Source organism: Mustela lutreola, chromosome 7, assembly GCF_030435805.1.
Source record: "Mustela lutreola isolate mMusLut2 chromosome 7, mMusLut2.pri, whole genome shotgun sequence".
NCBI lineage: Eukaryota > Metazoa > Chordata > Mammalia > Carnivora > Mustelidae > Mustela > Mustela lutreola.
This window is the reverse complement of record NC_081296.1, coordinates 49,460,576-49,476,645: the sequence shown is the minus strand read 5'-3', so window position 1 is coordinate 49,476,645 and position 16,070 is coordinate 49,460,576. Positions and strand designations below refer to the sequence as shown.

General features: G+C 44.9%; 1 protein-coding gene across 3 annotated transcripts in view; it reads left to right on the top strand.

Annotated features, from left to right (window-relative positions):
* Positions 1–15,850, top strand: part of LOC131835889 (C2 calcium-dependent domain-containing protein 4A-like) — a 40,423-nt gene extending 24,573 nt beyond the window's left edge. The window contains exons 5-8 of one of the 3 annotated variants that reach the window (XM_059180685.1): positions 8,302–8,723; positions 11,983–12,079; positions 13,764–13,915; positions 14,663–15,850. In XM_059180685.1, coding sequence (XP_059036668.1) covers positions 14,703–15,743 — 1,041 coding nt within the window. In that variant the 5' untranslated portion in view covers positions 8,302–8,723; positions 11,983–12,079; positions 13,764–13,915; positions 14,663–14,702 and the 3' untranslated portion in view covers positions 15,744–15,850. Of the gene's footprint in view, positions 1–8,301; positions 8,724–11,982; positions 12,080–13,689; positions 13,916–14,012; positions 14,471–14,662 lie in introns of those variants that run through there. The other 2 variants (XM_059180686.1, XM_059180684.1) reach the window with 2 other exon arrangements.
* Positions 15,851–16,070: the final 220 nt, after the last annotated feature.

The window sequence follows — 16,070 nt, the reverse complement described above, 5'->3', positions numbered from 1 at the left end:
CTAATTACAGAGACCATCTAGCACTTTAAGAAAGAATTTCTCTAAGCTGAACCAAGTTGTGTCATTCATAATATGTTATGCAGCAGAAAATTTTTTTTCAGAGCCTTTACAGTTTCCTTAAGCAGCAACTGTTTTTCTTTGCAAATCAGGGATGAAGCAGGGTCTTGGCCCTATTGGTGAGCTTTCACATTGACCCAGGGAAAGAAACAGATTTGAAGAATCCTCTAGTTCAGAAGCAGAGGTGGAAAGATGACCCACTTGTTGTGATGGTGTGGACAGTTGATTTCGTTCCCATGGGGATTTCTGTCTGTGGCCCAGCACTGAAGTTCCATCTCCGTGAGTGCACTTTACTGATGGTAGTAAGAGCCATGAGAATCACGTCCCATCTCTGCCTACCACACAGCTTAACCTGGCTAATTCTTTGATTGCTAAATCTTTGATTTGATCCCAGATTGAATACCACTATGTTCTCTAGTGCTTCTTGTTTTCCCCAGAAAAAAGGAACATTTTTTGGACTTTCCAAAAACACTCGTCACATACCTTCATGCCTTGATTTATTAGCTCCTAAACTGAGCAGAAACTAAGACTCCCTTCTGGCATTACAGGACCTAGTGGCAGGTTATGAACTAAATTTTTGAAATCCGTCTAATACCAGGGAAGGTGATGAGATAAACAACATCTGTCTGTGGGAGGTTTTCACCCCAGTTCCCCCAGGACTGCCCTTTACCTTATGCTCTGTTCCCCCAAATGCTGGTGACCAATCTGCTCCTAGATTCTTTATTCGTGGTCAGGGCTTCTTGGACTTTCTGTGGAGACATCAGGAGTACCAAAGGTTTCCTAGCTCGTACTACTAAAGATCTGGAGATTTGGGGGAGCTTGAAATTTCTTGGAGCTTCATACTCCCTCTCAAAAAGCCATTTACATTTTATGTTTTATATGTCCTACTGCATGTGAAAAACTTTCTCGTAAAATGTCTGGAAAATGTACATAACTTCCCAGTTCCAGAGAAGGTAGTTTGAGAAGCATGGTGCTACTTACAGCTCACTGAGAGCACAGCAGATAGTGCCCCAGAGGAGGAATTTCTGAAGCCTGGAAATGAGAGGGTGTGGGGAGGTGGGGTCCAGGTAGCAATCTGCCTAACAAGAAGTTGTTACCAACAGGAACTTTAGACATAATTTAAACTCAAGTTGTTAATTGCTGATAGAAAACAAAACAAAACAAAACACCTCCCAGCTTGCTGAGAAGACAAAATGGTCACTGAGATGTATTTAGTGTTCTCTGAAGCTCTGTGTAAGTCACCTAATATTTTAAAAAGTGTGTGTGTTGGGGATGTACTTAGATTTAGATTGATTTGTGTGAACTGTAAGCCAGTTTGTGCTTTTCCGTACAAACATTTCAGGGTGGAGCAAGCATTGACTACAGCTTAATTTTGGACACTGACCAGCATTAAAAACTAAGAAACAAATTAACCAAAGAAAAAACTCTGTATGTCATTAAGAGTAAACCATTCTGTCTTATAGGAGCTTTCCCAAGTCACTGATTTTCTTCTTTGGGAATGAGTCAGAATCCTGACAAATGCTCAGTTGAGCCAGCATGTAGGTGCAATGGTGCAGCTCCTGGGCATTCCCATAACAGGCCTGAGGGCTTCTCCCAGAGGAAGATGTTAATGGCTTTCTACAGCAGCAGTGTTTAACTTGCCCTGAGCTGATAGATTTCAATGATATAGATTGATATGTGAATAAGTAGTGTGGGGTGCATTTTGCAGAGCCCACAGTTCACCTAGTGTGCTCATCTGTTAACCAATTGTACTTTTCAGTGGTTGTCCTATGAAAGCACCAAGCAAAACTCTTAAGTCTAGCAGGTATCCTGCATGGCAATTACTTTGTGATATGACTTTTACTTTGGAGAGGTATTTCAAACATCGTTTTACCTACCTAATCTTGTTCTTTCTTAAATCTCCCAGGCTCTGAAGTGGCCATTGTTAACATACAAACTTCATTTAAAGTCCCTTTTCTGATTTCTGCCTCTGGTGGTTAAGCAAATCACTATTTGGCTAATGTAGCCACAGGCCTACTTCTTACAAGGTTTATCTTAATGAAAAAAAAAAATAATTTCCTCTTATAATCTTTAGAGAAAAACTAATTTTTTCCCTATGACAAAGGTAACATATTGGGTTGATCCAGAAGAAATATTTAAGTAAAAGGAGAAAGATTAGAATAATCTATAATCTTACTACTACTTGAATTTTATGGCCATTCTTCTAAACTCTTCCCATATGTTTATCTTTTCCCAGAAATGGGATCATCCAGTGCCCGCTGTTTTATTCTCTTATAGTCTTCTACAACTTCCATTTTCATGATCTCCCTGTGGACGGCCCTTGGTTTATTTAATCAATGTGCTGTTGCTCACAGGTTACCAGACCCAAGAAGCTGCCCCTAGAGGGGCCTGGCTGTCACCTGGATGCACCCTAACAGCCCCAACAGTGTGATGTTCACTTGTCTTCTCCTGGGTGGGGCATGAGTGCCCTTGTGATTTATGAGGGATTGGTGGCGTATGTCAAACAGGGGACTCTTTGGGATTAGATGTTTCTGCTAATGGAGCAGAGGATGCCAGCTGGTGCTGAGTGGCCAGACCCTGCTTGGAGCATCACCCCATGTCACTCTGGAGTGAGAGCACTGTCACGCTGTGGAGTGCTGTCCTGACTACCGCCACCCCTCTTCAGTTCTTCGACACTCATTCCCCTCGCTGCCCACAAGTCACAGATAAATTCCTCTCCAGAAACTGCCGTAACTAAAGGGATCCACCATGATTAAGCCCACGGCCCTTTCCCTGGGGGAGTTTCCACCCAAAGACTGGTTGATGGGGAGGCTATAATTGCCTGTCCCCTGACCCCCAGTTTGGGACAACTCTTCAGGGCTCTTTTGGTTCCAGAGCTCTGCATGGTCCATGCTGAGACCTGTATTAGGACCACACAGCAGCTCTATTTCCCCTACCCAACTCTATTCACCCCCACAGATGTATCTCCCATGGAGACCTTCCAATAACTTTCCTCCATGTGTATTACTAGCTCAGTGTCTGCTTCCCTGGGAACCCAATCTGTGGCAGGCACTAAAAGTCTACATTTTTGGCCTGACATCAAGTTTATGTGCTTAGTATGTCTTACAGAGACAATACAAGTTAAATCATATGAGTTGTAATTGTAATACTTACAGGTTTCTCCACAATATTTATGTTGCTAAATAGCTAACATTTCCTTTCCAAGCTGAATCAGATCTGTCTCAGAGGTCTCACTTGAGGAAGTCAACAAGCTGTGTTCTATGTTTGTCATTTCCTATGACTCTTACCCCACCATTTGGGCGTCCTAGGTCTGAGACACAGTTGATGGGGAGGTGGGTGGGTCCTTGGCCCAGGCCTTAGCAGGCCGCTCCCAGGCAGGCCAGTCTCCTCGTGGTGTCCTTCACCATGTGCTGGCTGTGGGCCCTCTGGGCTCCTCTTGGTACTGATATGTACAGCCCCCTGTGTGGCCACACATGCCCTTCTCATTATGGAGGAGGAAAAATACTTTTACAATCTATTTCCTCTCTTGAAATTCAAGGCTTTACTCAGGAGTTTCCTTATTCAGGATGAGGGGATTTTATCCCTTCAGCAGCCACTGCTGGCCATCTGCCAATCTGGAGCAGCCTCAGGAAAGTGGCAGAGCCCTAGGCAGCCTGGCTAACTTTCATATTTCCCAGGAGAGGAAACAATTGTAAATCTCTCTGCTCAAGAAACAGAAGTGGAGGGGTGACCTCTGATTCCTGTGCAGGGAATGGGTGACTCAATTTTTATGAAGATTCCTACCTTTTTTCCTGGTTTAGGTTCTGAAATTGCCCCCCTCCTTCCCTATATGACATTGGGCTGGGGGGCCATTGCTGACAGATGGCTCAGACAAAGTACAAGTTAGCCACTATTACAGGTTCAGCTGTGCCCCCCCCCCAAAAAAAAAACCTATGTTAAAGACCTAACCTCAGGAACCTCAGAAGGTGAATACATTTGGAAATAAGATCTTTGCAGATGTAATGAGTTCAGATGAGGTCCTACCAGAGTAGGGTGGGCTCTTTATCCAAAAGGATGGTGTTATAAGAGGAGGAGAGACTGGGAGACACAGACATAGGAGAGAACACCACAAGATGACAAGGCAGACAATGGAATGCCACAAGACTGGGAACTCCCAAGTACCACAATGAGGATGAGTCAAGGAAGGGTTCTCCCTTACAGGGATCCATTGACATGATTTAGGAGCTGAGAGGTCCATTTCTAGCTTAGTGAGACCAAAAGAAAAGCTAACAGAGCAGCTGGGGAACTGTAAAGTTGTTCTCCGGATTTGGCTGGGGCCCGGGAGGCGCTTCCTTGTAGGACCTTATGTAGCTGCTTTGTAGAATTTTTGGATTCTGAGAATGAAGCCCTACAAAGGAATTTGAAGATTACCTGGTATCATTGAGTGTCATGTTTCACGTGGAGAAAATGAGATCTGGGGAGGTTAAGTGACCTACCCAGAGGCCAACTGGTAAACAGTAGAGACAGGTCTGGAGCCCACAAGCACTTTGAGATACAGGCCAGTTTGCTTGTCCCAGCTTTGGACTCCCTTCTAGGCCTGTCAAAACACTGTACAAAGTCCTGAAGAAACTCTAACACAGATCTGCCATGACTTCTCAAAGCTACTAAGGTCAGCAGCCTGGGCTTTGGGGGCAGGTCCATCAACTTTTTTGAGCCTCAAGTGATTTCTGAAGACAGTGTTAACATCACAGACCTTAGGCTTTTGTATCAGATAACAGCTTTTAGATTCTAGGTCTGTGGTTGGTGACCAAGTAACTTTAGGAGAAGTTATTTAAACGTTCTCAGTCAGGATTTATGTTTAAATGCTAGGACATTGGAAACTTGCAAGATTGGTGAAAGGTCAGATAAAAAATTCTTTGCAGAGAGCTTGGGCCAGAGTTGTTACCTACCAAAATGAGTTGTTTTTCCTCCTTTAGTTTCTTTCTAAGATCCCATTTGTGCCTGAAAAATTTAACCTGATATAGGAACAAAGAGTATAGTAACAAAATACCACTGTTGCCATTACCATTAATATCACTACCATAAAATAGATAAGATTTACTGAGTACATGCCAGACACTATATCCTAATGGCTTTACATGGATTACTAATCAGCATAACCCTAGGATATAATTAGAACTATTAACTTGCTTTTATAGGTGACAAAACTGAGGTTTACATAAATTAAGAAACTTGCCCAGGCTCACACAGCCAGATCATGATGGAGATGGACCCAGACAGTCTGTCACTAATACGAAAGGAAAATCAAAATGAGCCACATTCAGTCCTGGGTGTCCACCAGGAAAATAGAGCGATCCTGTTACAAGGGAGGAAACTGTAGGCTGTTTACATCTAATTCCTTACAGTTACCAAAGTGTGTCCATTCACAGCATTTGGGGAATTGTCCATAATCTTAAAGAACTTGGTAGATAAGTTGTGGCTTTAAAATAAAAGTCAGGAGGAGGTGAAGTGTAGCCAAGATAGGATAAATAAGTCCTTTGAGATGATATTTGAAATATTCAGACAAAAATGCCTGTCGTACTCAGATCAATGACCAGACATTCAATGGTTTATAAGTTGACATGATCCAGGAATCCTTATAAGATCTCTATCTCATGATTGTCCAGACTATTTGAATACCCCCAAAGATGGGGAGCATATCACCTCCTAAAAAAGCCCTACTCACATTTAGGGAGCATTGGCTGGAAATTCTGCCAATTGCTGGCTTAACAGTCTAAATATGAATAAGCAAAACTTTTAAAACATCAGAAGAAAATGGAAAAAATATCTTTATGACCTAGGGGCAGGGAATTCTTTCTTAAGCAAAATCATGAAAGAAAAAATTGATATATCTGATTACATTAAACTTTTAAAACTCCTATTTCTCAAAGGACATCATAAAAGTATGAAGAGCAAGTCACAGGGTGATGACATTTACAGCACTTAAATATGACCAAAAAAGAAGTGTCCAATGTGTGTATATATGTATAAGAGAAGGAAATAGCACTATAAAAACATACAAAGTGAAAGACTTCTTAAAAAGAATTTTATAGGGGTACCTGGGTGGCTCAGTCAGTTAAGCATCTGCCTTCAGCTCCGGTCATGATCTTGGGGTCCTGGGATCGAGCCCCACCTAGGGCTCCTTAATTAACGTGGAGTCTGCTTCTCCCTTTCCTTCTGTACTGCCCCCACTCGGCTTGTGCTCACTTTCTCTCCCAAATAAATAAAATATTTTAAAGAATTTTATAGAAGAAATCTGAATGGCTAATTAACATATGGAAAATTGCTCAACCTCAATTGTAAATGAGAGAAATACAAATTAAAACTATGATTTTTAACTTCATTGCCTTGGTTTGCTAGGGCTGCAATAACAAAACACCATGGACTAGCTGGCTCAAACAACAGAGAATTCTTATTTTTAAGTTTTTATTTAAATTTCAGTTAACATACACTGTAATATTAGTTTCAGGTGTACAATGTAGTGACAGCTTTATCTCTCTGCATGGAGATAAAGAAGATTGGAGACTAGAGATCTAGAGACTAGAGATTAGAAGTCCAAAATCCGGAGTGCCTGGATGGCTCAGTGGGTTAAGCCTCTGCCTTGGGCTCATGTCATGATCTTAGTGTTCTGGGATGAAGCCCCACATTGGGCTTTCTGCTCGACAGGGCGCCTGCTTCCCCCCCACCCCACCCCTGCCCCTTGCCTGCCCCTCTGCCTACTTGTGATCTCTCTCTCTCTCTGTGTCAAATAAATAAATAAATCTTAAAAAAAAAAAAATGTCCAAAATCCAGGTGTGGGTAGCATTGATTTTTTCTGAGGGCCTTTCTTCTGGGTTTTCAGATGATGGTTTTCTCCCCATGCCTTTGCACAGTCCTCCTCCGTGCATGCCTGAGTCCTAACTCCAAATGTGGTCCCACTTGGAGGCACTGAGGGTAAGGACTTCACATATGAACTTAGTTAGGAAGGACACAGTTTAGCCCACAACACAGTCTTTTAAACCATATTAACATATTAACAGTCTTTTAAAAGCTGATAATACAAATGTAGTTGAAGGAAGATATGGAACAGCAAGAAATGTTATCCACTGCTGATGAGAAAAGCGAGTTTGCATTAAAACTGAAGATGCAAATACCCTATTACCAGCTCTTCTATTTCCGGAAATGTACTCTAAAAAATCTGTGTACAGGTGGCTGAGAAGACATGTATACAAATGACCATACCGGCACTAGAAAACTGGAGACAATCGCAATGTTCATCGGCAAAAGAAATGAAGTACATTTTTACAGTGGAATTCTCTCTAACAGTGAAAACGAATGAACTAGACCTGTACACAGATATGTAAATGAGTCTTAAAAACAGAATGTTGAATAAAGAAAAACTGCAGAAGAATGTTTGTAGTCTTAACCATTTTTATAAAGTTCAAAACCAAAAAATAAACAGAATAATTTGTAGGGATATGTACTAGGGCATAAAACCAATATTTAGAGAAAGACAATAAGCCTCAAATTCAGGATAATATTTAACTCTGGGACAACAAAGAGACAAAAAGGTGATCGAGAAGAATTATAGGGGGTTTCAACTGTTTTGAAAACTTATTTCTTAAGCTGGTTGGTGGATAAACAAGTGTGTACTATATTGTGTTTAGGGCCATTTTTGCATTCATTAAAGGTTATATAATTTTTTAAAAAAATGCTTAAAAAGGAAAAATTGAGCGTGTGAACAGGGTCTAGATCTTGTGGACAGTAAAAGAAAAGTAAGTGTTCAACAGGGATGTTGCTCTTAGTCAACCCTGTTAGTGATGAGAAGAGAATGGAATACTTAAAAATTTGGTTATTACTTGTAGAGAAAAGAAATCAGTGATCAACTAGAATGAAACGGTTGGGGATCAAGACAGGAAGTTCGTTTTCTGATAGCTCATGAGAAAAGTATAAGTGGTTACCTGTTAACTGCCATGTTCATCAATTTAGTAAGTCGTATCAACTACTTGATTTAACATGAGTACAATAATAAATCACTTTCATAATGTAAATGCACCTACATGGTTGAATTTTTAAAAGACTATTTATTTGACCTAAGGAGATTCAAATAACACTAACAACGGTGTAGATAACTTGAATTAAGCAATAAGAGTTCTTTTAAGACAAGCATCATAGGAATTAATGTACTAACTTCCTTAGAGTAGAAATGAAAAGTTAATGCTAGTTTCTTACCTGGTTCCTTTTTAGGCAAAAATACAAACAATTAAGGTAAATTCTCAAAAAGGGGAGGAAGATATATATAAAAAGGGATTCTTAACCTCAAATGAACTTCAGCCTCTGTTTGAAAAGATGAGATACAAACGCACTTGGAGGAACACCCAGTTAAGTAGCAGCGCGAGACTGTGCCTGATTTCAGCAGCCATCTGACACCCGTGTGACAGACCTGTGCTGGGCCTGCGGAATGGGGGTGAAAGTCTCGGTCAAAGAGACCTGCGGGAGAAACAGACAGGCAAGCAAACGTCTTGAATACCATAGAAGTACTCTCATAGCGGACTGCATGGCCCAACCCTGGGAGGTCAGGGAAGGCTTTTAGGAGAAGACGAAGGAATGAAGAGGACTGTTAAAGGCAGATGGCCGCTGGGAACAGCATGAACAAAGAAAGACCTGAGGTGAGTGAATATGCGCTTTCAGGGAACAGCGAGTACAGGGACTGCAGTCCTAGGCGTGGTGGGAATAGCTGGAGATTGTGGCTGGGAGCGGCCAGATCATGAAGACTCATACTCCAAGCAGAGCACTTTGGGCTTTATCCTAGAGGCAGTGAGGCAACACAGAAGGCTCGAAGTCCGGGAGTGACATGATCAGGTTTGCTTCTTAGCTCCAGGGAGGAGTGGGAGGGCAGGCTGCTTGCAGGTGGGGGACCGTGACAGCCCGGAGAAGCATGCACAAAGAGATTAAACTGAATCCCTGGGGATCAACCAGAGGGAGACTGCAGAAGAAACTTTGGGAACAGCAGCATTTCAACGTGGGCAAAAGCAGAGGAAAGTAGCCAGAAGGAGAAAACATGCAAATGTGCTTAAATGTCTGAGTTACTTCTCACTTCCTCATGACAATTTGTGTCCAAGCTGCTTTTGCTTTCCAGTGTATTTTTTAAATCCCCTGGGTCACAAGCAATGGTAAACATTGTTTTGGGAGAAGAACATAAGCTATGGAGTCAAGACCAGGTTTGTATCTTGAAGGAAACACTGAGTCTCAATGTCCTCCTCTATAAAATGAGCATTAGACTGACATGATTGTTATGAAGAATAAACAAGGGCGATATTTGTAAAACTGACTAGAAGTACTGCATACATTGAGTACCTAATGTGTACATAAAGGAGACTAATCTCTGACAGGAAAGGAGAAAGCCCAGTGAGCTGAAGATTCTTAAAAGATAACCATAAATTAGTCTAGACAGTTATCTGGAGGGAGAAGCAAACAAATGGAAGAATCTAGACACTCCTCCTCTGGAAAAAGAAAAAAAGGAAATTGATAACCTTGATTTTTATTTGTTAGCTTGATAAACATTCAGTCGGGATAATATTAAATATTCAGCAGTTGTTTCTTGGTGGACCAAGAATTAGTTTTAAGTTGTTCCATGTATTTTTCATTAACCAGCTTTAAAAGTATTCAAATGTAAACATGGACTTAATATGTTTTAGCAAACTAAGCAATTTTGAAAGTTTTACATGGGAAACTTAATCCAAGGACATTATTTCAGTAATAATAACCAAAATTCCCGGAGCCCTTTTATGTCCTTTGTGCTTTCTATGTCCTATCTCTAATCCTCACAAGATGGAGGTAAGATAATATTAATAAATAAGATTGGACTCAGAGGATTTTACTAACTTGGCTAAGGTCACTCGTATGGAAAATGTCAGAGTGGGATCGTGAACCCAGGTTTCAGAGACTCCAAAATTCACTGCTATGCCTTCCCTTCGCTCTGAAGGAAAATCAGAGAAAAGAGGCCCATGACCAAAACTTGTCAGTCCTAGAGGGCTTTCAGGAGGTCGTAATGTTTGAACAGAGTTCCAGAAAAGTGGATAGGAATCTTGAAGGGGGGGGGGGTGGTTTGATATAAAAGGAACAGGAAACAGGGAAGCTTGCAGGAAACAGCAAGTAGAGGATTGAGGCACTTTATGATTTACAAAGTATGTTCACAAGCAAGTTCCCACTCTGTCTTTAGAAAACAATGTTCATCTTTCCCATCTAATAGATAAAAACAAGTCATATTGGAGGTGCAATGACTTGTTTGAGGACAATGAAAAAGTGAATTGCAGCACTAGAGTTCAAAGTCAGCTCTGGTGATGCCAGATTTTTGGCTCATGTTCTAGTACTGTGGCAGCTACAAAGAATAGAAAAACTTCACTACATCGCTTCCATTATAACTTCATTTCCGATTTTATCATATCGTCCTTACCCTTCTTTCTTTCTGGGTCAGTTACTTCATCCTCTTCTTTTTCTTTTATTTTATCATCGTGTCGCACCTGTATTTGTAAGCTTGCTCTAACTTTCAATGAACCAGGGCATAAATTGATAAAAACTCCAATGCCCACAAAAAAAGAAATAGTGTCTATGTTGTATATTCCCATCTAGTTCTGGCCTTTAGGAGACCGCATCTTTATCCAATTGTGATGTTAAGGGATATATAGCCTTACATATTGTTAACTTCATGGACTGTTCCAACGGAAACCCGCTTCCGTGTTGCTACAGTCTTTTTGATGATGATTTTCCATGACTGTATTTTTTTTCTGTAAAGGAGACATGGCCATTCCCATGTTCTTCTGGTTTTCCAAGGTTCTTCTGGTTTTCCAAGGCTGGTGGACTGTGAGGGTCCTGTGGGATTTTCACAACCCTAAGTCTTCCCATTGCAGCCTCTTTCACTGCCTTCATATTTTGTCCATCCCATTTTAGGGTTATGGGTGTTGGTACATGTTAGTTTGGGACCTAATTCATGGTTCCTTACTCAATCCATTGCATTTCTTTTCCATTTTTATCGTCAGGCTCTAATTCGTAAGTTCCCTGGGTCTTTGTTACATAAATCCCCTTAAACCCTGTTTTGGAAAAAGGTATGATATAAATAAAGAGAGTGATCACACTTCCGGGGAGGATAAGGATTCTGTTTACAAAACAGCACTATTGTGCAAAACCAGTGATTTCCTGCTTATGACAATTGCCTGTGGTAAGCTATTAGGTGCTGGTATAAACAATAGGTGTGTAGTTTCAACCCAAGGCTTTGGAACAAAGGTCTCTTTTTCTTTTATCTAACCACCCAGAGAGGACATGGGTTCAGAAAAAATAGCTCTGAAGGAGACACTCTAGGGAAATGGTTATAAGCATACAGCATAATGAGCCAGAAGGATCTGGATTTGACTCCCAACCTTGCTTTGCATGGCTATAAGCCTCTAGACAAGTTGTTTCTCTTCTTTGAGCCACAGTTTCTTTTTTTTTTTTTTAAAGATTTTATTTATTTATCAGAGACAGAGAGGGGGAGACAGAGAGGCAGGCAGAGGCAGAGGGAGAAGCAGGCGCCCCGCTGAGCAAGGAGCCCGATGTGGGACTTGATCCCAGGACGCTGGGATCATGACCTGAGCCGAAGGCAGCTGCTTAACCAACTGAGCCACCCAGGCGTCCCTGAGCCACAGTTTCTTCATCCTTACCTACTTTAGTGGGTTGTTTAGGGATTAAATAAAACCCTGTATATAGTGAGCGTTCAGTAAATGTTAATATTATTCTTGGGATAGATTATTTGAAATAACAATGTCAAAGCTTTAAATGCAAGACAGTGGTGGACCTTATGTGGTCATAAGGCACAAAACAATGAAACAATCGGAGTGATCAGAGTTTCCACTGAAACACAACAAAAAGGCATTGTTTTTCACTTTTTCCCAGTGTGATTTCAGAATCAGGAAGAAAATCAGGCCTCTAATTGTGGACACAGCCTGCAGCTATGGGCTTAAATGAATGAATGACTGGAGTGTATTCTGGGGTAAGTAATTTAATTTACCTGTATCTCACTGTCTTTTCTGTAGAATATTGATTCATGGAAAACTAATGGTTTTAGAAAACCCTCTAGATAAGGACTGGGTTTCCAGCCCTGCTTATGTTGTCCTATGAACATGAAAGCGCTGTCAGCATAACGACTCAAATCCCACGTCCTGCTTTTGGTGGCATTTACCCACTGACAAAATGTTTGTGTGTTCCTGCCACAAAGGCCCTCGGGAGAGCCATTTTCATTGAGGTCTAATTTGAAGTGAGCCAGCACATTGGCAGGACCGAATGCTGGTGTTTTCTGCTTTTGAGAAGACCATTTGCCTGCAAATCTGCAGAGGGTCTGAAGAATCAGAGGGACTGATGCACTCAGAGACCCCCGGGACACCTCTGCCTGCAAGTTTGGCTTTGGCAGGATGGTTACTGTTCCCTGGTTGCAAGATTCATGCTTGTCCCATCAAAAAAGCATATACCAAAGGAGAACAGTGATCAGTTAAGAAAATATTATTACTAACATGGGGAAACATTCACTCTCCTTACTTCTAAGGATTTGGAAATAATGGTTACTTATTTCAAAGCAAGGATAGTAGAAAATGCTTAACAGTAGACTGAGTAGCTAAGTATTAACGTTCTGGGTGTAAAGTGTAATACAAGCCACACACACACAAAGTCTGACACACAACAGACTTAGCCAATTATATTGAACTAAAAAAGGGAAGGAAGGAAGAAATTAGTAAAAAGTTGGGACTTGGGAAACAGCATATTATTCATAGTTTGAAGGACCCTAGACAAATCTCTTAACCTAAGCCTCAGTTTCTCATCTGGTAAACAGGAGCAATGTCCACCTCACCGGTTTACTATGAGAAATTGAATAATGTCCTTAGAGGGGTAGGTGGTTAAAAGCACCTGACAGTCATAAGACCTGGATTGTAGATCAGGCTCAATTCCACACAATGTAATTCACTCAAATATTTACTGAGCACTTATTATTTGCCTGGCATTGTATTCCAGGTGCTGGAATTGGATAGAAGATTAATAAGACAGGCAGATTTGTCCCTTGTATAGGGCAACTAGGAGGGAGGCAAACCCAGATTCTGAATCCTAGCACTCTTATTTTATTATACCTACATTCAAAAGAGGTCCCCAAACACCCTGAAAGAGTCGTTCCAGCCTTTGCCCTCAAGAAACTCCTAGTCTATTGGGGGAGACAACCTGTAAACCAAAATTCCAAAGCAGCATGCTAAATGCAGCAATGCTGGTACATAAAAGATAATGTGGAAGGAATAAGGAGGGACTGATGAACTGTAGAGAGGGAGTTGGGTAAAGGTTCCTGAAGGGGATGCTTGTCTGGCTGAATGATGGAAAATAAACGAGTTCCTACAGAGAGAAAAAGCAGAGGAAGGGCATTTCAGATAGCAGGAAGCATCACATGCAAAGCCAAGTAAACAGGAAGTGGCTAGTTCCAGGTTCTGCCATTAACTGGCTTTATTTAACCTTTATGGAATTTCCTCAAGTCCCTCTGGGCTTCCAGTTTTCTCATATTAGAAAATGAAGGTGTTGGGGGACGGGGTGGGGCGTGGAAAGAGGCAACGTAGATTTTCCGTAAAGGGCTTTCTAACTGGTCACTCCCTACTGAAGCAGAAAAGGGATGGCTTTGGGAATATCAAGTGTTATTTTTCTAGAGTGTGAGCCAGAGGCCCCATCTCTTGTGACAACAGATGACAGGCTGCCGACATTCAGATATCTTTGCAAAATCCACCCAGTTCATCAGTATTTACGGCATTGACTGAGCAGGCTATTAAGGAGGTCACCATCCAGCAGAGGGAACCCTGTAGTAAGTACACGGGTACGTGGAAACTCCATCTACACGTGGCGGGTGCGTGGAGGGAGTAAAATAGAAGAACCTCGGGCGTGTCCGTCACGCGCAGGCTGACAGGCTTTAGCTCCTAGCAAAAAACTTCCTGGTTCCTCATCCTGTTACACTTTCTCCAAGAGGCCGCCAGCATGTTCCGCCGCCAAGTTCTCCCTGGGCACGGCAAACGGGCATGCTCTTTTCACCTGCAATCTTTTTCCAGGCCTGTGTAAGGGGCTCTGTGCACGCCGAGAGGATGCAGGTCCCAGGACTGACCACACGGTCACGCCCAAGCATCCGCTGCCGGGCCCGGGCAGCGGCGAGCAGGGCGAGCGGGGCTGGCTTGGAAGGCGGGCTGTCCAGGGCCTCCAGGGGTTGGGCTCCCGGCCGGCTGGGCGGGACTCGGGCTGCCAGTATAAGGCAGGGGCGCCACTGTCCCAGCCAGAGTGCTGAAGCTGGCGCCCCAGCCAGGACCGGGAGGCAGCTAACCCTGAACTTGCAACTCTTGACCCTGAGTGACTGGAGAAGGAAGGAAAGGTCTGATATCGATTTGTTCGTTTATTTAGTACCGATGAGTGGAAGGCGGGCAGGCCTGTGGTGCGGGAGAGCTGGGCTTGGATTAGCCAGGGATCGTAGGCCGTTGGTACACTCGGAGGGCCCCGGGGAGCGGTCCAGCCACTTCCCGAGGGGCTCCAGGCGTCCACGCTCACCAACTTCTCTCCTCCGCAGGAGCACTTCTTGCCACCACTCCCAGCCTCAGCCTCTGAGGATGCGGCTCCTTGGGAAACTGCGCGCCTCCGCTCCGGAGCCTGCTTTCTCCAACGTGCTCACTCCGGCCCGCATCCCCGAGTTCTGCATCCCGCCCCGGCTGCCCGCGCCCTGCGCACCGGAGTCTCCGCCTCCGGCCGCGGCTCTGCCCCGGCGCTGCGCTGCTGAGCCAGACCTGTGGCCCGGAGGAGCCTACGGTGCCGCGGGACATACGGACTGGGACCCGCGCTCGCAGGCCGCGCTCTCGCTGCCGCACCTGCCGCGCGCACGCACTGCCTACGGCTTCTGCGCGCTGCTCGAGAGCCCGCACACCCGCCGCAAGGAGTCACTCTTCCTCGGGGGCGCCGGCGCCGCCCCGCTCCTGCTCCCGGGCGCAGCCCCGGTTCCCGACCCCGCGCTCCCCGCCGGCCCCCGGCAGACCCCGGACGTGCCCGCGCCGCCGCCCCGCGCCCACCGCCTCCTGCGCGCCCCCGAAGGACTGCTGAGCCGCGCGCTGCGGGCCCGGAGGGGCCGTGGCCTGGCGCGCGCCCGCTCCGTGTCCAGCGGGGACGACGACGACGACGAGCGCGGCGCCGGCTCCCGGCCCCCGGCCCGGGCCCCCTCCGCGTCCCCGCCGCCGCCGCCACCGCCTGGCCCGGACCCGCGGCCCGAGCGCCTGGAGGCCGAGGGCATTGTGGCCCTGGGCCATGACAGGGGCGCCCTGCGCCTGGCCGCCGAGTACAGCCGGGCCAGCGGGCGGCTCCGCGTGCGGCTGCTCGGCGCCGAGGGCCTGCCCGCAGGGACCGCCGAGCCCCGCGCCGTGGGCTGCCGCGTCAGCTTCGTCCTGCGCTCTCCAGGCAAGACGCGCCCGCAGCGCAGCGCCGTGGTGCGGCCGAGCCGCAAGGCCGCCTTCGACCAGGACGTGTGCCTGGACGGGCTGTCGGAGGAGCAGGTGCGCCGCCTGGCCGTGCGCGTCCAGGCGGAGAAGCGGGGCCGTGGCCGCGAGCGGGGCCGCTGGCTGGGCCAGGGCGAGCTGCTGCTGGGCTCCCTGCTGCTCCCCTGAGGGCGCCCGGGCCTCGGGCCCTCCCCTTGGGGCGCTCTCCGCGCGCTGGGACCTCGGACCCGGACAGCCCCTTCGGACAAAATAAATGCTATTTATTCATTTTTCTATTTATGATCTTGTTTTATTGACAGTTTAGTTTTTAGATGTCTGTTTTTGCCATTGTTGGTAGTGATGGAAAAAATGAAGTTCTCTATTCACGACATCCAATCCTTTTTTCCAGACCATTTTTACGTTCAAAGGGAAAGAGGCTGGAAGGGAGAAAAAGTAACTACACCCAATCTGCCTTGATTATCCTCCCTGCTTTATGATAACGCTAAAGGTTTGTTA